The sequence below is a fragment of the Nannospalax galili genome, unplaced genomic scaffold, assembly GCF_000622305.1.
Source record: "Nannospalax galili isolate Female #2095 unplaced genomic scaffold, S.galili_v1.0 scaffold620, whole genome shotgun sequence".
Classification (NCBI taxonomy): domain Eukaryota; kingdom Metazoa; phylum Chordata; class Mammalia; order Rodentia; family Spalacidae; genus Nannospalax; species Nannospalax galili.
The window spans coordinates 211,043-231,918 of NW_008346824.1; the positions used below are offsets into that span (position 1 = coordinate 211,043).

The 20,876-nt window shown below is 41.5% G+C and overlaps 1 protein-coding gene across 1 annotated transcript in view; it reads right to left on the reverse strand.

The window, feature by feature from the left end:
- Positions 1-20,876, reverse strand: part of Hhla1 (HERV-H LTR-associating 1) — a 40,801-nt gene that overhangs the window by 12,494 nt on the left and 7,431 nt on the right. Inside the window, exons 4-14 of the mRNA XM_008843177.3 lie at positions 20,794-20,853; positions 19,969-20,049; positions 18,263-18,346; positions 18,085-18,168; positions 10,150-10,233; positions 9,246-9,302; positions 9,060-9,146; positions 6,391-6,630; positions 5,009-5,012; positions 2,855-3,087; positions 172-240 (exon numbers count right to left, since the gene is read on the reverse strand). Coding sequence (XP_008841399.1) covers positions 172-240; positions 2,855-3,087; positions 5,009-5,012; positions 6,391-6,630; positions 9,060-9,146; positions 9,246-9,302; positions 10,150-10,233; positions 18,085-18,168; positions 18,263-18,346; positions 19,969-20,049; positions 20,794-20,853 — 1,083 coding nt within the window. The remainder of the gene's footprint in view (positions 1-171; positions 241-2,854; positions 3,088-5,008; positions 5,013-6,390; positions 6,631-9,059; positions 9,147-9,245; positions 9,303-10,149; positions 10,234-18,084; positions 18,169-18,262; positions 18,347-19,968; positions 20,050-20,793; positions 20,854-20,876) is intronic.

Consider the following 20,876-nt stretch of genomic DNA (forward strand, 5'->3'; position numbering starts at 1 on the left):
GCACAGTGATTTAACAGTATAGCAAGGCTATGCAAGCAGTTCTCTGGCCCCTCCTCCAGTAAACTATAGCAGCTACACGTGTACAGGTGCCCTTGTCCCACCTCGCTCCTGTTCCCAGGCTGCACTTTTCCCTGTGATACTGGGTTTCTTTGTCAGTCCATGGAATCTCACCTGTCTGTGGGTCTCTAGGGGCTGGTGCCTTGGTTGGTCTTGGAGTCTGGGTGCTAGGGGTACCTGTTCCTGGAAGGAAAGAAAGAAGCAAGCATGCATTTCTTCAAGGGTAGCCTGGCCTGGAGAAGATGCTCCCTATCTCACCAATAGTGCTGATTGTGCCAGATAGCAAGCAGCATGTAAGTACAAGAATGAGTAAGAAATGCAGCTATGGTAGAGCTCCTCTTGTAGGAAAGGGAATGGATAAATCCCATCAGTAACTGGTAAAGTGTGATGTGACAGTGGGAACTACCTAATATCAGTAAGCTAAGGTAACGCTACGTGGAACTGTGATCCGACAGAACTGGAAATGTGTGAGCATGGACCCTTTGGGGCAAAGAGAAGGCTTGCTTGTCATTCATCTGAGCGTTGCACCCCCATAAGTCACCTGTCAATCATTTTCATGACAGCCTGGGCTTGGTTCAATATTTCCTTTTTGCATGCTTATTAAGTCTTGGTTTTAGGACCCCTTCTGAACCTGACCCTTGTTGTCAAGAGTCTGGCCTCTGGAAAGCCAGCACAACGGCCCTCCTTCTGGGAGGTAAAGGAGAGAAGACAGCTGTGAGCTTCACCCTTGCGGACAGCTGAGGTGCAGCTTGGCCTAGGTGACCACCCAGTTCAACAGGTGACATTGTTGACTGAGACACAGAGTACAGGACTAGTGAGAATGGGCCTCCCTACAGCACAAGAGCTGTGCAAAGATCTGGAGTGAGCAGCAAGGAGTGCTCTGTGGCTGGAATCCAGAGGATGAAGGTGGAGGGTGAGAGAGATGCCACAGAGTCTGGGTTCCAGCCCACACAGCTGTGACATGGTTCCCTAATTACTACGGCTCTTCTGCTGGGACTGTAAGTTTTGTGGTACTGAATTCAACATGGCTGTCACTCCATGGACTTCTGTGTGAGTTTCAGAAATGAACACTATGGTCATTCATACATAGTCCATAATGGGCAGGACCCCCAACTGCACAGGGGAATCTGAGCATTCTCTTAGGAAGGTTCAATAGCATCTTATGATTTGTTTTCAGGTTTTGATTGGCCTGTAAGCTCCAATACAGAAGGTGTCAATAATGTTTGCTTCCTGGATGGGTGTCTATGTAATTACAGAAATAGAGCAATCTGAGCTACATTCAGGTACAATGTTCCTTGTCTGTGACTGTCACTTAGTTTGACTGAATGGCCCTGGGATCACAGACTATTGGAGTGGAAGGGGCTGAGGGCTTGTGAATCCTACAGATGGCTGTGGTGCCTGCTGTGGGCAGCAGGTCAGCTTAGTAGGGTTATATCGACTGATTGCTTCCCAAGTGCTATCTACTGAGCCAAACACCCTGCAGATGATACTGAACTTAACCATCACAGCTCTAAAATCTCCCACTTCATAGATAAGAAAACTAGAACCAGAGGACAGAAGAAAATTATTTGTTTACTGTGTATGTGGTAAAAGCAAGATTTCAGCCCAGCTATGTCTGAATGGAGACAGAGTTCAGAGCCCCAAGGTGGCTGTTGTCCACTGGCCAAAGTAAATTTGCTTTAATTTTCCCCTATGCTTGCACAAATGCCATATTTCAGGTGTGTTGCTATGATGAAAGCCAAGTGGCATTCCTAGGTCTGATTATACAGCTGAGATTTTTGAGCCTAAAGTCTGTTAAAATTCATTTGCTTCTCTTCCTACATTTCTTAAGATATTCAGTCATCTGACAGATTTTACTGAATGCCTGGTGTGTTTCCCAGGAACCTGCAATTGAAGACATAAGCCCTTGAGAACACAGCCCAGAGGGGAGAAAACCCAAGTTCACAGGTGCTAAGAATACAGCTATGGTGCCTGGTATAGTCCATTAAGGGTGGAAAGCATTTGACAAAGCATCTGGCCACCCTGAAAGCATCAGAGAAAATAAGTTCTTTTAAAAGAATAATTAAAAATAAGTTCTGTCTATGGGATAGAAATTATGGGAAATTCGTAAAAGTGAAGTAAAGTACACTTTACCCTACAGCACTGGAATCAAACTTGGTAATTCTTCCTTTTCATAGCTCAAATGTGATAACTCCTCTTTTAGCTCAACCTTCCTGATTACTTGACAACATAAAGATATACATATGTGGCATTAACATTATATCACATGCACATGCTGCAATCATTAATGCTATGCCCACAGGCAGTTGGCTGGTCTGGAGTAAACAATGTTGACTTCTAGTGGTCGCTTGCTTAACAGACAATGATGGAAAAGGGAAATCAGGAAGTGAATTTGCATAAAACTGAAAGAGGAAAGGCTAAGGATGTGGAAAGGGACTGGAGGAAAGGAGGGAAAGTAGGGGTGATGAAGAGTAACAGATGGGTAAATATGATCAAAGTTCATTGTATCCGTATATGACAACGTCATAATGAAACCCTTTACTTTGTACAATTAACATATGCTAATAAAACATGGGAAAAGAAGAGAGAGGGTAGAGAGAGATGTAGAGTGCTGTGAAGCAGAAGTCATTATTCATTCACAAATGAAAATGGTGAGAAAATGAAGAGTTTATCTTATACTCTTTTATTAAATGCTCATTTGTGTTTTTAGTTCTCTGTATATTAGAAACTTTAGGAAAGGCTTAGAAAATAGTCACTTTCAAGTATAGTTGCAAAGGTGGTGAATAATGTCTCTCACCTGAGGCTGTGCTGGGCTGTGTTGGGCTGCCAACTGTAGCCAGTATTCCAGCAGGATGCAACAGGTTTTCTGTGCTCCTGAGCTGCTGAACATCTGCAGGGGATGTTGGTGTAGAGGGACGGCTTTCCCAGAGTGGCCCTCCAGATGTGTTATCCATGGTCTGAACCTTGGGTGCAGATAGTGTGGAAGCCCATGTCTGTCTCTTATCTATCACCCATGGTGCTCTGGTCATGCTCCTGGTAGCTGTGTGTTCAAAGTGACAATCACAGGCTACTGGTACCCTTCATCTCTTTGATCATATATAAAACTGCAGACATATGAAATGTTCTCAAAAGCAAATACAATGAATGTATACAACACAGAGGCTTAAATTTTACTCTGGACTTCTGTGTAAATAGACTAAATTGAGTTTTCTTTGACTTGGCACAAAATAAAAAGAAACATCCTCCAAATCCCTTGGATCCCTAAGTCAGTTAGGGTATGTGTTTGGCAGTTGGGAAGACCTGTCTCAAATTTAAGAAAAATACTTCTAACCCTGTGATGTAGTGGGAAGATTGTGTGAGGTGCAGAGACCTGGAGGCATGGACTGTGGCCTTATTTTCTCTATACTGTGAATTTCGAGCAAGTTCCTTTTAATTTGCTTTTCTGTTTTTTTTTGTTTTTGTTTTTGTTTTTTCCAGTGCAGTAGAAGGAACATGCTTTGCACATGCTAGGTGTAGTTTGAATGTGACATGTCTCCCATAGGCTCACGTGTTGGAATGCTTAGACCCAGCTGATGGCACTGTTGTATAAGGTTATGAAACCTTCCTCCTTGCTGGAGGAAGATGTCCAATGGGGAACTGGTCTTGAGGTTTTATAACAGTCCATCCCCCATCTGCTTTCTGCTTCCTGTCTGTGGCTCCAATGCGACTACCTTCTGCTTCTGCCACCATGCCTTTCCTCTGTGGTGGACTGTACCCCCTTAAACTGTGAGCCAAAGTAAAGCTGTTCCCCTGTTAAGTTGCTTCTTGCCAAATATTTGGTGATGGCAACAAAGTAACCAAACAGCAAGCAAACGCTCTACTGCTGAGATACTTCTCCAACACTTGTTTTTCATTTTATCCTTAAACTGGAGATATAATAATGATTCCTGCCCAGCAACCTTACAGGGTTATCTTTACTTACGCTAAATTTTCTCTAATCAGCCATATTTTTAAAAGTTAGATGCTTTCACTTACTGTTTCCATGGAAGAATGTTAAAATAATTTTTTTCAAGCTTTATAAAACTAGTCCTATTGGAGAATTTTACAGCTTTGAGTTGAATTGGGAACTCAACTCTTTTTAAATACTCAAACATAATATGTAAACATGGTATGTCCTTTCATATATTTGAATATTTCGTTACCCTTCTTAAAGTTCTGTAGTTTTCCTTATATGAAACTAACACTTTTCCTTTTAGTGTCACAGCTAGGTATTTAAAGACTTTTCTTGGTGTCCTAGTTTGTTTTCTATTTCTGTGATCAGCACCATGACCAAAGACAACTGAGGTGAAAGGGTTTGTTTAGCTTACACTTCACAGCCCATCATTAAAGGGAGTCAGGGACGGAGCTCAGGGCAGGAACCTGGGGTAAGAACAGAAGCACAGACCATGGAGGAATGTTCCTTACTGGCTTTCTCCCCTGGCTTTTGCTCAGCCTGCTTTCTTATACAACCCAGGACCACCTGCCCAGGGGTGGCACCACTTACACTGAACTGGACCCTCCCATATCACTCAACAAAATGCCTCACAGACATGCCCACAGGTCAATCAGATAGAGGACATTTCCCAAGTGAGGTTCCCATTTCCCAGTTTCCCAGGCATGTCAAGTTGACATCTGAAGCTGTCCAGCACACTTGCCTGTAGCAATTATATCTTCTTTCATATTATACTTGAATATTTTATAATTTTGTGTAACTCCAATGATGTCAATTACTATATTAAAGTCTTTCTAGCTAGTAGAGTTGAATACTGCTTTTCTCTGACAACCAGGCAATGTCCTTTTCCTTGCCTGCTTGACTCATGTTACTCTTTACCTCTTTGGGGAAGGCTGTGTCCCTGACTGTGATGAGTGGGACACCCTCATTGGGCTTCTGCATAAAGAGCTCTTTGCAGACTGAATCATGACTCTAGTTTACTTACCTGTGTCTCCCTCCTGTCTGTGAAATCAAGAGGAAAAGAGGACATTTAAAGAGCTATTTTCAAACTATAAGTGAATGAATGAATTAATAAGTTATTGAGTTCTGATGGCTGTTATCCATTGTTGGCATGGATAATATTGACAATGAATGTGATAACTCCAGTTTATATTTCCAGACAGGAAATAAGAGGTCAGTGTGCCTTCTCTACTCAGTGACAACATTGCTGATAGTGTAACAAGGTGCTAGAACTGGGAAACTCTTTGACCAGTCACTGGTACTACTGTTTTCATGCTGGGGTGAAGGCAATAACATTCTTGGTGTAAACATTCACCCAGTTGCAAATTAACCTAACCACGCCATGAAATGTTGACTTTGTCATTTCCTGTGAATTTCCAGACAGAGATGGCTAACTACTTTGTTGAAATAAAAATACTTATGTCATAAAAACTTACTTCATGTTAATTAGTAGAGGTGATAAACATTACCATTGAAATCTACCTGATGACTTTATATCCATACTCAGGTGCCAAGGATCCGAGTGTAACCAACTGTGACTAGTAATAATCAGATACACGGAGATAAAAGACACATGTGCAAACATCTAAGTGTTAGTAGCATTTAAAGTGTAGGAAACAGCATATTTTAAAATGAAATAGAGATCTTCTTTAAGGGTTAAAAACTCATTCAATTTTATATCTTACAGGATTTATACTGAATTCAATATTGTATAACTATATTAATTCAACTATGAACCTAAAAATTTACAGCCACTCTTAAAAGAGATGTATCCTTGCTCTGGAAATTGTTACTGAATCTGTTAAAGCTGAAATGAAATGCTTCTTCTAATCATGTGGTTATTAAATAAAAACATACTTATGCCATAATATACTATCAATATTTTTGATGTTACCAATGGGGGAAGGGGAAATTTTGGTAATATTTTTGCAACTTTTTATGAGTCTTAAACTATTACTATATAAAAACTATTAACATAAATGTTAGAAGTATATTTTTCCAATAAGTTTTTCCATCTTTCATTGACCTTACTGAACTATGCTTACACTAAGATGTGGACACATTTATACTGAAGGACATTTAGGTACAGATGCCTGAATGAATAGGACTTACCATGTATAGTGCAATACATGAGGTTTGGTGGGGGTATGGGGGAGGCATGGGTAGGGGAGGTTGTGTGAAATTACAAAAGCACTCTCTCTCTCTCCATATATATGTGTAGACACACACACACACACACACACATAAAAGATGTAGCACAGTTTAAGGTAGTGGAAAGAGACAAATGCATTTTTTAATGTGAACCTAAAAGCATCAGGAGGGAGACACAGAAAAGGAAAGGAACAGTTGAGAAAACATCTTACTTGAGGCTGGAGGTGTGTGAGAGGCACCACTCCGTGTGACAGTGGTCCCAGGGGGAAGCCCAGGAAACTTCGTGCTTCCTGTGACCTCTCCCTCTGAAGGAGTACTTGTCTTCGTCCAGGGAAAGGTCTTCAGAGTAGACACTCCTTGTGTGCTCCAGTTGGCAGGATGTGAACTTGCCAATGCCTGGTGGGTTTGGGTTGTGAGCCTCCAAGTCCTGATTGTTTCCTTGGTAATTGTACCTGGAATGAAGCAGTCAATGGCAGTGTTAATGTACTTGACACTGAACAGTTAGAACTATTGACTAAAAGGCCACCAGGCAGTAGGTGTATAAAATACTGAGGTTCCAGCTTTACTCCAAACAGTACCAGATGTCAACAAAGGATGTGTTTTCTTTTGAGTAGACAATGCAGGTAAATATCAATCTCCACAAAAGCTATGTGATAAATCACTGCAAAAAGAATGCAAAGTTGTCCAATAAAATGTTCCAGATATTTATTGTCTCCTGAACAGACCCTGAGTCTGATCAGAGTCTTCCAGCCACTTCACACGTCTCAGCCCACTCCACAGCTCTGACACTTGTCTGTGCAGGAGGGATGAAGCTCACATTGTTATCCCCGTGGGTACATGTGGGAACTGAAAGTGGAATCAAGGAGAACTGGGACTTTTCAGCAGAAACTGCTTGAAAGATTGACCTTCATCAAGACAGACTGGTGGATTTTTTGAGAGAAATTTTCTAGTGCCCCCCATTTGTTCCATGAGGAAAAGGAGAAAAGACTCGAATGTTAAACTGGCCTGTGTATTCTCTAGGAAAGATCTAGAGGTGGTGACAGGCTAGGGAGTGTGGACATGAGGATGAGAGGCTCCTCCTAGCCTATGACGCTCCTTCCTCTGGGTGAGCAAAGACTAATCCTCAGTCCATGTTGGATTTCTTTCCCCACTTGTCCTTTGGCGAGTAACTGTGTATAAAGACCTATGTATGCAATTGTTGGAGTTAATCTCACAGACTCCTTTCTTTTCTCTGGCTTCACATCTAGACCTCCAACACCTCACACCATCATCTGAGCCTTGATTCCAGGCAAGTTATACATGGGTTATGTATTTCCGGCCCAACTGTCACCTGGCCAGGTGAGTGGCTATCGGGCAACAGTAGTGCCAAGTTGTAAATATGTTCTCTCTTCCTAAGCATTTCCCTTATTGAAGGAGCACTGAGGGAAGACATAATTGAAATTGGTGGCGAAAAGGCGCAACTGGCTCAACTCTCAGCTCTATTCTCAATAGTGGGCAGGTAAAGGTACCACCTGCTACATGCCTAGTTCATTTCCTTAGCAAGCAGTCGTGTCTTACAAAATGAGCTTCCTTCTGCAGCACGACCAAGAGATACTCTCCATGAAGCACAAATCAAAGTAGCCCACTGCAATGGAATTGGAGAGTCACTGACTATGTTCATCACTCACTACAGGGACACTGATGAAAAGCCTACTATGTGCAGGTGCTATGTGAGATACTGAAGGATAAGGTAGACTGGAACACAAGGAGATGATTTGCCTTCAAGTACCCCTGATAACATAGCCATATAAATGCTACAGTGATATAACCTAGAGCAACACAGAGTCTAGATGACAGAGGATACTGTGAGGGAGAACCACAAAAGATGGATTTTGGTTGGGAGATCTTTAGGAAATGAGGAAACATCATCTGGAGGGCAAGTAACAGACCATCAGGGCTGTGAAGCACAGAAAAATAAGGCAAGATTTGCACACACAGATGACAGCATGAGGAAGCTTGTGTGGAAGGGCATGGGGATGCTTTCCATCCCCAACAATGGCAGTGATTTCAATGTTGAGGTGGCAAAGGACTCATGGGCAAAGGAAAGAGATATGAGAATGGTGTGAAGACTGAAAAATATGTTCTTCAGTCTGAGAACTTTGGAGTCTCTGCTGCTGACTGTTGAGTTCTGGCAGTTAAGGGACATAACCCAAATCATACCTGAAGACCATTGCTATGGGGCAATAGATGATACTCTAAAGGAATATGAGAGAGTAACAAGGGGTACTTGGTCACAGGTTGTTCCAGTAAATGACAGGACTTGAAGCAGACATATGCAGCAGGTGGTTTCAGAGGATGAGCCACATCCCAAGGGCTATAGAAATGTCAGCTAAGTGCAGAGGAGAAGGAGGAATTAACGATGTTCCAGAAATGCCACCTTGTCACGCAGAAGACATGAAGATCAGCAGGTGCACGGGTGTTGTTGATAGAGGGTGATTGGGAAGGGCCTGGGCATTACACAGTGACAATGACTCTAGAATAAAGGCCAAAATTCCAAATTGCTACAAAAGCCCAGCTGTTAATACCAGAAACAATGTGCAAAGCAATAGAGGGCAGAGAGGACCGTGGGAAAGAGGAGAAAGGTGTCTCTCCTAAGGGGAGAATGGGAACAGCAGCTAGTCAGCTCTAGTTGCTTGTTATCATGGTAAGAAGGACCCAGGGTACTCAAATCTTTTTTCAAAAGACTCCAGAAATTAGTATGTTTAAATAAAAAAGAAAAACCACCTGACTTTCACACCATTTAGCTAAAGCAGCTACGTGAAAGCAGCATCAGTCTCTATCAGGCTGGTGGGAAGGAGATGGCTCTGGCCTCTACTTAGGAGACTGGTAGATTTCCACTCACCCAAAGTACTTGACACGCCTCTGGTAAATGTGTAATTGATAACAGGGGATTTCTCCACTACCTCCCAGAAGTCAGAAAGATTCCTCCCTGTAACAATCATACCAACAAGATGGAATCTTGAGTTTGTCTGCTGAAGCATGGCACTCAGTGCTCAGCCCAGAGAGCTTTGAGGACGCTGATGCTCACCTGACTTCCCCGCCATCACACAGATGAAGACGCAGTCAGATTCATTGGTCTGACTCACTGTAAGAGAAACCAGCACACACCAAGACCAGTCAGCTGTATTTTGTTGAAATGAAAACTAAGCAGGACGTACCTATCTCAGGACGATGCAGGAAAATAAGGCAAATTCCTTACTCTCAAGGCAGCTCTCACTTTGTGGGTCCTTTCTTTTGTTTGGTGAGGGTGAAGGAGGAGGGAGATGGTATAGAATAAGGTAAAGGCTGAGGGCACAGCTTCTGTGGTCAGCTGTCAGGCTGCCGTGTCCTCTACTCAGCACATCATACAAAACGTCTCACTGGACCCTCATCACCATCCTGTGAGAAAGATGCAACCATACGTCTACAGTCCTTCAACACAGTATCCCCAGGGACAAGTGTATTCGGGAGTTCAGAAGGTTTTCAAGTTCTGTAGGCCTCAGGGGGTGTCTGTACCACACTGATAGAACACCTCCAGCAGCATACAGCGATGCCTGTGGAAATCCCACTCACCACCAGTCAACATTCACTCAGCAAAATGCTTGAAGTTTTACAATATGTGAAAGATATACACCTTCCTTGAATCTGTCTTTTAGACTTCAAAAGGGAGGGGGTAGATACAGCCACCACCAGAATCTGTGGTTATCCTCCCAATGTTGATTATTGTAGTTGTCCTTCAAGTTTATGGACTCCAGGAATAGCTCTGTTTAGAAGATGGCACCTTCACAGACTGATGTTAGAAACTAGACCACGTCCATAACTTAAATGGAGTGCCCCTGAAGGTTCCTGACAGCCTGACCTATGGCAGGAAGGGATGGGAAACTTACGAGAATTGGCTGCATTCCATGGAGAACACCTGATCTCAAGCTTGCCAGGCATTGGCAGATACATACCTGAGAGGATGGAGGTTGACTTAAAAATCTCAGTGAGGTAGCTGGTAGAATTCCCAACAATGTCCACCAGCAAAGCCGTGAAATCTACAAGACACATTAGAGACACTCTGAATTCTACTTCAGAGACTTAATGGGAAAGCATATTCCATCTGAATTGTTTTCAGAATAGATTTTATAAGTGTGATTTAGATTACTGTCTTAAAGGCATGAACTCATACAGAAAAACGACTAATTTAAAAACAACTAACAATCAGTGTCAAGCAATCAGAAAATGTCAGGATCCACTGCTACAATATGTCCCCTTCTCTAATACCCAAGACCACACTATTGAACATTTATACGTCCCATTACTTCATCTAACTTTGTTAGACTATCAGATCTATTTAAGAGGCAGCAGACTCACAGATAGGAGGTCAATTTATATAAACTTGGAATTTGAATATGCACTATCAGGTTTAAGGGTAGGTTATGAACTTCAGACCGTTAAGTAGGCAAAATATTTACAAAATATCCCTAGGAATATTTCCTTTCGTCTTACTTTATTTATAGAGTGGATGAGGGGAGACTAGGGAAATTCCATGCATCTCAAGTTGCAGAGCCATTGAGCACGTTCTGAGCAAGGCTGACACACAAGCACCACTAACCGGAAAAGTTCCTGATCCGATTCTAGAGAAGAGCCTGGAACCTTCTCTGTTCAATTATGGCTTTCCAGGATCCAGAAGTTCTTGGCTTCTCTCACATGAGGCATGCTGTCGTAGAAGCTTTAAACAGTGATTTTTCTAAAAAGGAGGCTTCTTGCACCCACCATGATTGCCCATCATGCTTTTATAAATCCTTCTTTTACTCATTAATAGGATTGTGAGTTATTTGCAAGAATGGGCTGGCTTGAAAACACAGAACCCAAAGATGCAGAAAAATGTATCACAATAATCAATATTCAATAGTTGGTGCAGCAGATCAAGACTGGTGGGAGGTGGGCATTGCTGTGCATGAACCTGAGTCGCAATGCCATTTTACATGTCTGTGTGGTCATGTGGTTAACCTGGATGAAGAAGGAGTAATACAACTTGCAGGTGTTGACACTCTCTGTGCAGGAGGTTAGCACCTGTGGGCATCTTCATTTCTAGGCAATGTTATAGAAATGGATGAATTGTAGTATCTCATTACTTTGTCTATGAATTTTCCTTCTACCTCTCAAAAACATCCTTTGTTAATTCATTTACTCAACAAATGTTCACTGAGTGCCAGCGGTGTGCCAGACATCTGCTAGATTAATAGAGAGTTTTGTAATACATACAGAAATTAATGTGCCACTGAGATGGCTCAGTGAGTAAAGGTGCTTGCTGTCAAGCCTGCTGACCTGACTCCTCAGGACCCACATGGTAGAACGAGAGAACCTACTCCTGTAAGTTGTCCTCTGTCTTCCACATGTATGCTGTAGCATGCCTGTAATGGCATGCATGTTTCTCTGTCTCTGTCTCTGGCCCGCTCTCTAATACACATAATAAATAAATAAATAAATAAATAATAAATAATAATAAATAAATTTGTTTTTTGTTTTTTTAATATTTTATTTATTATTTTTACTTTATGTGTATGAATGTACTGCCTGCATGTATGTGAGCGCACCCATGTCATACAATGCCACGGAGGTCAGAAGAGGGCTTCGTATTTCCCTGGAACTGGAGTTAAGGACGGTTCATAGCCACCATGTGGGTGCTGGGAATCGAACCTGGGTCCAATAAATTTGTTTTTTGTTTTTTTAATATTTTATTTATTATTTTTACTTTATGTGTATGAATGTACTGCCTGCATGTATGTGAGCGCACCCATGTCATACAATGCCACGGAGGTCAGAAGAGGGCTTCGTATTTCCCTGGAACTGGAGTTAAGGACGGTTCATAGCCACCATGTGGGTGCTGGGAATCGAACCTGGGTCCTCTACCAGAGCACTCAGTGCTCTTAACTGCTGAGCCAAATCTTCAGCCCCAATAAATGTAAGTTTTAAAAAATGACTTTATGCTGGAGAGATGGCTCAGTGGTTAAGAGCACTGGTGCTCTGGCAGAGGACCCAGGTTCAGTTCCCAGCACCCACATGTCAGCTAACAACCATCTGTAACTCCAGTTCCTGGGGATCTGACTTCCTCTTCTGACCTTCATGGGTATTACACGACACCGGTGCACACAAATACATGCAGGCAATATACTCATACACATAAAATAAAAATTAGGACCCCACATCCCGTTCTCCTTCTAGCCTTGTGTACAGGCCCACTTTTGCTCTTAGCACCCCAGATCTCTAGACTACCCTCTTAGCCCAGATCTGTCCACTGTGGCCTGGTTCCCTGCACTCAGGCCAGCTCAAATTTTCAGTCTAGTTTCTTAGAGCTTTCACAGCCTGTTCCCCACACCCCCAACTTGCCTTTGCAGACCTGAGATCAGTCTTCTACCCTGGCTGTTCCCACCTCCAAGTTGCCTTGGATTCCTAAAACCAACCTTCTTCCCTGGTAAATTTGATCCTGCCCACTATGCCTTGACTCCCCTACAGCCTGAGAAACTCCAATCTCCTTGACCCCACATCCTGTTCTCCTTCTAGCCTTGGGCACAGGCCTGCTTTTGCTCTTAGCACCCCAGATCTCTGGACTTCCCTCTTAGCCCTGTGTGGCAGTGAGTTCTCCAAATCACACTGTGCCCTGCCCCTTACATTAGTAGCATCTGCAGCTCCTCCAGCTGCTGGAAGGCTAGGATTCTTTGCCCTATAGTAGGAGCCCAGACCTTGCAGACTGCTTGAGATCTCCTGAATCCAGCCTCTGACTAGCAAACTTCCCAAATTGTGCTGTGCTTGCTGGCTAAAGGAGCCCAGACCTTAGGAGGAAGACTGAAAGCATCTGATTCTTCCCTGACTTGGGACTTTGCCGGAACTCCTGAGTACTTGGACTAGAGGCATCTGTTCCTATAAAATTGGAGAGAACCTGAAGCCTAGACCAACCAGCTTTTCATATGCAATAAGAAAACAATCAAGGCCCATCGAGCATACAAATAGAAATGGACTTCAACTCAACAAAAGAAGGCTTGAGTCTCACACCAGAATCACAAACAACAAAAGAAATCCACATGCCAAAATCACAACGAAAAAAATAATAATATGAAAAGCCTAAGTAATATATCCTCACCAAAAATCGACAGTCCTATAGAAGAGTTCTACAACGAAAACCCTCTAGAGATAACCCAGGACACAGAATTTAAAGGAACAATCACAAACATGATCAAAGAATTCAATAAATTTAAAGAACACACACACACACACACATACACACACACATATAAACACAAATCAAAGACCTAAAAGAAGACAGGGATAAACCTCTGCCTGAATTCACAAAAGGATAGAAATAGTCAAGAAAACTCAGGTTGAAATGAAGAAGGAAGTGAAACACTCAATAAGCCAATTAGAAATGACAGGAGAAAGCCTGATGATTCTATTGAATGAACAAAATGGAAAACAGAATATCAAGACTGGATGATAAAGTTGAAGAATTGGACCACTCAAGCAAAGATTATGAAAAAAATTGTAAAAACACAAGAATGTAATATCCAGGACATGTGGGATACCATGAAAAGACCAAATTTATGCATCATAGGCATAGAAGAAGAAGAATCTCAGGATAATGGTATTGACCAGATCTTCAACAGGATTGTAGAAGAAAATGTCCCAAAATTAAAGAAAGACATGCCCATACAAATACAAGAAGCACATTGAACACCAAACAGAGAGGACCAGAAAAGAAACTCCCCATGGCATATCATATTAAAAACACTAAATTTACAGAACAAAGAGAGAATACTGAAAGCTGCAAAAGAAAAACAAGTTATATATATAAAGGAAAACCCATCAGAATTACAACTGAGTTTTCAGTGCAAACTAAGAAAGTCAGAAGAGCCTGAACCAAAGTATTCCCAGTTCTAAATGATCATAGATGCCAACACAGAATACTTTACCCAGCAAAAATATTATAGTTGGAGAAATAAAAATCTTTCATTACATGAATAGGCCGAAAGAATCATGTCCACAAAACCAGCACTTCAGAGAATTCTTGAATACAAAGAGCTGAAGAAAGGAACAGCTATGCCCAAGGAGCAACAGAAAGACACCAAATGATGGTATAACCATGGAAACATCAAAAGTTAGACCAAGTTATCCTAATGAATATATCAATTCTCAGTAATGAAGCTCCCTCATGCAACAGAGGACTGGAAACATAAAGTCAGAAATGACCAAAGCATCTATAAAGCAACCCCTACACCTCAGGCTCACTGAACATAGAACAAGGGATAAAGAGGACACTATTGAATATCTCAGCTCTCATTAATGAAGCTCTTTCATGTAACAGAGGACCAGAAACACAAAAGGTCATAAATGACCAAAGCATAGAGCTTAATAGTCTGCAGAATGCTGCTCCTTGGACAGGACACCTATATTAAACTCCACTCACCCAGGGCTCAGGGACCATTGCTGAAGAGGGGGCAGAAAGATTGTAAGAACCAGGGAGGAGGTACATGACCATATGGAAATAGAGTCCTACAAGCTCCTGGGACTCTGGTCATTTGAACCTACAGTAATGGTGTCAACATGCACAAGACCCATGCAAGCTCAAGCAGACAAAAACCTACCATAGAACTGTGGAAATGGACAGCAGACCCCAATTTTAGCTGAAGAAATATTGGCAAATGATTATTGCTGGGTAAGGAAGCGCTGATCTTCCTAATGTGAGGGACTCTAGATAGGCTGACTAGACTTCAGTAGATGAACTTGCATTGAAGAATACCTGGGGTCACTAACTTGACTCAATTGGCCTTAACACAAATGACAGAATGTATGAATTCCAGTGGGGGGGTATTGGAGGGTGCCGGTGGGGAACGGGATATAAAGATGATTAAGATTGATTGAGATGCTCTCTATGAAATATACAAAACCAATAAAAACATAAAAATTAAAATAAAAAAGACTTTAAAGTAATGGGAAAGAGTGACCCATGAACTGAGTGGTAAACTATAAGGTTGGAATCTACTAGTAACATTGCACAGAAGCCATAAGCAAAGTTCTAGAGCCAGACATCAGGGACAGGTTCTAGTTTTGCCCAAGGCTTACCGAAGTGATGGTACTTTCCTGGGGTCAAATAGTATGTGGCAAAGCTTACATTTGAGCTGATGCATTTTTGGCCCCAAACTCCCTTCCTTCCCACAACACCAATTACCATCCATGCAACTTGTTACTCAGCACATTCTGTCAACTCTTCCTTTGAAAATATGTCTACAACCTGTTCATTGGGCCTGGAAGAACGCCAACTGTCACTGCTTCTAGGATATTCTTTGTTTCCACAGACATATCATTAACTAATTTACTATCAATGCTTGGAGATGAATTATGCCTGACTACTTTTATATGTAAGTGGAGGGTCAGGACAATCTTTTGTTTTTCCATGCAATTGGTGGTGACTTAACACTGTCTCTTAATACTCAGTGTGAAGAACATGCAATCAAGCATTGTTGGCAGGAGTGTGAGCATACACAAAATTTCTAGAAGAAATTTTAGCAGTTTGAATCACCACAAGATTGTTTCCTTGTCAGCCAACAATTCCATTTCAAGACTTTATCCTACAGAGATAATTGGGCAAATACTCCCAGTGATTTTACACAGGTGTTCATTACTGCACCGTTTACAGTACTAAAGCTTGCAAGAATAGGAAACAAGTAAATAAACCATCATATTGTCTTTTGGTGAATATCATGCATTCATTTGAAGGATTAGGCATATTTATATGCATTGGGATAGAATTTTTTGTTTTAGAATTTCATACAGGATAATGTTTTCAAGGCACATGTTCCAAAATTATTTTAGTAAGGGAACATCAAATTTTAGTTAGGTCAGGGTTGTTCAATACAATTACATTTTGCTTGGCAGGTGGGTGCGGTCCTGTCACTCAGTTCTGTGCAATAGAATGTACAAGAAATTGAAATGGTTTGTAATCTGTAAATATATACCAAATGAGTGTGTCTTCCGATTCTTTTCTCCCTTTTGTTGTGGCTAGAGGGTAGAAGTAAAACACCTTGCATCCTGAGATCAAGCACAATGCTTTATAGAAAGCAGAGCAACAGGCTAAAAGGAACCTGGCTCCCCAAACCTTTATATTGTCAGATCAGCCGCCAGTTTTCTGCTCACATTCTCATACATACAGTAGTTAACCTCTGTTTCTTCAAGTCACCCTATTTTAGAGATACTTGTCAGAGTATCCCAGCCAACGTGTTAAATAATATAGAGAATGGGTTCTTATATGTAGAGTAGGATGGTTAGATAGATGGGTAGACAGGTAGGTGAGGTAAATAGGTTAGATGACAGGTAGACTGAATAGGTAGGCTGCATGGAACACCACTGGAAAATGTTCATCAAAAAGTGAATAGTGACCTATGGATATTTGGAGATCAGAACATTGTAGTTCTTTGCTTATATTTGACAAATTTCATGGAATTTTGACATTAAAATACATTGTTTTTTAAGTTGAGAAAATGTAAACCATTTCAGTTAAGGAGGAAAAGGAGAAAATATGTAAATGAACTTTAAAAGGAGGGCTATATGTTAGAGTGGAAAATAGTCAGATGAAAATGACCTAGATGTGTTTAAAGACATATTTTCTCAAATTCCTCTCCTAAAAGAATATAAATTCTAGTCAGGCACATGGTGGTTCAACATAATGACTGTCTTTTTATCTAGCTTTGCAGGTGAGTGTGGCAGTAAATTCTGGGTGACAGAATGTGTGAGAGAAAAGTGGGAATGTTTTCCACAATACGGGTTTATTGTGAATAGGTATGGAAAAATTACTTCCAAAGACATCATCCCCAGAGTTTTTGAGCAACGCAAGCCCAAGTGTAAGCCTCTCATATAGCAATATGAGGGGAACACTCTGTTCTGGTCAAAACTGGCATGACTTGTGGGAGGAGAACTGAACCATTTCACTGATGCACAGTGACCTGTGGACCCATTCTTTCCAAATGATTGTTTCAAATCCAAGTAAACACTCTTTGGCTCATGAAGTAGAACTATAAGCTCTCTCTGGGCAAGTGAGATTTCTGACCCTTATTTCTATCTTTCACCAATCTGGGAAAGGATTCATTTAGCACAAGATGTAGCCATCTGCACAGGCTGAAGGGATTGTGAGGAAGATGCAAATCGGGAGAATTTTCTTCCTTGCCAAATGTATTTTGCTGACAAGATTCACAGTGAGTATAATAACATCATAGTACATTGTACTAATATTATGGAACTGTTAATAGTTCTCTTTCAGTGTTTATTTTAGAAATTCCACTTTGGGCAGTTTGTCTGCAGAACATCATCTAAGACAGAAAAAGATTTAACTACGAAGATGTTCATTGTAGGGTTATTTATCCAAGGAACCATCTACATTCTGTCCCAATATACAGAGGAAGACAGCTAACTAGATAGGTAGGTTTTATTGAGTAGGTGGATGACAGAAGAGATGGATAGGTGAGTTACCTAGGACACTCTCAGATAATGTCCATCAAAATTTGAACAGCAAGCTTAACCTTATATTTACAGATTGCAGTCATTTCAAATGTTTCCAAATACTATGTGATATATTCTTTAACGAGAGTAGCCAGAGGAATCCTTTTGAGTATGATTCAAATCTTCTTGCTCCTCTGTACAAGAACATCTCAGTAGCACTACACACTTCTGTACCCTACCTACTGTCCTAATGGTCAATACTATTTTCTGTAGTAAAACCAAGAAAAGAATTTTGTCTGACAAGGAACGTACATATATTTAAGTATAATAGATGTCACTGTGTTTTCTTATCTTACTAAGAGGAAAAATATAGATAGAAATCACAAAACTACAAGGTCATAACTGACTCCACCTACCTGATAAGTCATTGGTCCTATTGTTTAAACAGTAGCAGTACCTGGTAGGGAATTTGACTGAGTCCACTGTCTTTGGGTTGGAAACTGTGGAGAGAAAGGGTTCCCTTAGCAACTGATACTGAGGCTGGCCCTGCTCCCCTCTGCCCACCACATTGCCATGGGAATGGTTGTCACTCACTGTTGTAGATGACCACAGAAACCTTGTGGAAAGCGAAGGAGCTGTAAGAGGTAATGCTCAGCAAAGAGAAGAACTTCTTGCTGTCTTCTGAAGAGAGAGATGAAGAAACAAACCAGTGTCTTCTCACATAGCATTAAAGAAAGCAACACTAATTGGGCATGGGGGGTGCAGGACTGCTATCCCAGCACTGGGAGGCTGAGGGAGGAAGATCCTGTGCCCACAGCCAGCCTGGGCTACATAGTGAGACTTTGTCACAAATACAAACAAAAAAGCAAGATACAATGATGTACTTTATGAAACTGCTGTAACAAAGCTCATTATGTTGAACACTAAAACAGATGAAAAACCCAAGAATGTAAAGAAAAAAGAAAACGAGGAGAAAAGAAACAGTCCTTTAAATAGACAGATAAGGGTAAAAAGAAATGCCAATAAACGAAACGAGGAAAAACTAGTAATACAATGAAACCAAACCAAATCTACCATAGCAATAGGTGTGGCTCAGCTATCTGCTCTACCTGGAGACACTGGCGGTCTCCAAGGGAGTTTGAAGTATACTTGTTTCCTCAAGTTCCGTGACAAATTCTCACATACTTGAATGACTTAACAATAGCAGATGTTGGAAATTTCATAGTCTGGAGGCTGGAAGTCTGGGTGCCCAGGATTCTGAGCTACTTAAACATTTTGTCTTCTATTTTTTGAGAATTTCATAAACGATTATTGTATTTGCATTATTTCCATCCCTCCCAGTCACCTCCATTCCTCCCATGCCACCCCAACTCCTTTACAATTTCTGGACCTCTCTTTTAAAGTGTTTTTGTTACATATACATACATACATTTATGAATATATACGTTATATATAATTTATATAATGCAGAGTCTATTTAGTGGTACTCGTGCACCTGTATTTAGGGCTGCCCACTTGAGACTAGATAACTTCTCAGGGAGCTAGTCCCTGGAGAAAACAGACTCTTCCTCCCTCAGCATCCATGCCAAGGTAGAAGGGGGAAATTCCAGAAGGCTCATTTCTGAGCTGTTTTAACAAGAGCCTCAAGTTCCTTTCACTCTACGCATTGCCTAGGCGTAGGCAATGCCACTCATGCTTACAGAGCTGCACTGGCATTCTCCAGCTCCTTCTTCTGCACAGAACTTATTGTTCAGATACTCTTTCCTGCTTAAGATTTCTGTTTGTTTTCTGTTCTCTGCTCCTAGAGACAAGGATTTTTATGTGATCTGTTCCCTAATTTACTCACAAAATGTGGACTAGTGGGGCTCATGGCACTGGCATGAGGTAGATGCTTCATAAATATTTACTGAATAAAGCAGAATATAAATGATACAGGAAGTAAAAGGGTCCTTCATGCTCTGCTGCCATTTGAAAGGTTCTTCTAGACGTCTAACCTCTGATTCTTGTTATAATAGATTCATGAATTTCTACTCATTAAGTAGTACATTCTACCCGTAAGTTATTTTGTTAAAAGCTATAAGAAAGTAAAATTAGATTAGAATAATATTGTCAGCCCCAGAACTCCTCCTTCATGTGAACATTTTCATGGTTATCCTGGATTACGCCAGACAATGTATTCCCAACTCTGAACATAGGGGCCCTGAGATATAGGACTGGTGTGTCCTGCCCAGGTCACAGACTCGAAGATAAGCCAGTATAAGAGAAGATCAGACAGGGATGGTGTTGATATGAGTGGTTACCTTTTAAAGCTCTACTCAGCATCCCATTCACGAGCTCAGTCAAGTTGAGTGCAGACAGATCAACTGACCTTGCTGGGAGTTCTGAAAGAGCCAAGAGACAGCATCTCTTGTGGGCTTTTTATCACCGACAGAAACAATTCCTCATTTTCAAACTTGAAGCAAAACTTCTTCAGACACATGCTGAGCATAGACCAAGTGCCAGACTCAAAAATCTCAGAGGTAAGAAGCCGTCCCTGCCAGGAGCTCAGGATGACTCATACTGTGACTCACATAGTGAGTTTTAGTGACTGTTTTATCTCTGTGTTTGGAGACACTAGGAATTGACAGATCACATCTCACCCTCAGGGGGTAGGAACATCTGAGAATGTTTTTAGTCCCTCTGAATTTGGAAATCAGTGCAATGGGTCATACATGGGTGTCTGGGAGGGCACTGGCATCTCCGCAAAGACTTTTTTTTTTTTTTTAATTCCATAATTCCAGTGTTTGGGCTCCAGTCTCAGAGATGAAGATTTAATAGATGTTGGACATGACCCAGACATCAGAATGACACAACAAAGTCCTCTAGGGATTGGTGAGTGCACTTGTGTGGAGAGAGGCTGCTGCTGAAAACCTTCCCGTCCTCCAACTGCTACTTGAGGATGTGGACCAGGTACGCACAGTGGATGATGCTCCTTTCTATTTTTCATAAGCAGTGCCTTTTCCAACTTTTACCTACACTCAGACGGTGTTACCCTTACTGAAGGGCCTGGGAATTCTTCTACAAAAGTGGGAGAATTTTACTCAGCTGCCTAGACCATGCCATGGTGGGTCAAATGGGAGACTCACCTGTGGTAGCAAGAACTTTCACTCCCTTTACCTTCTTTTCTTCTCCTCTGAAGACAGACTCTGGGAAGGAGAGTTTCCATGAG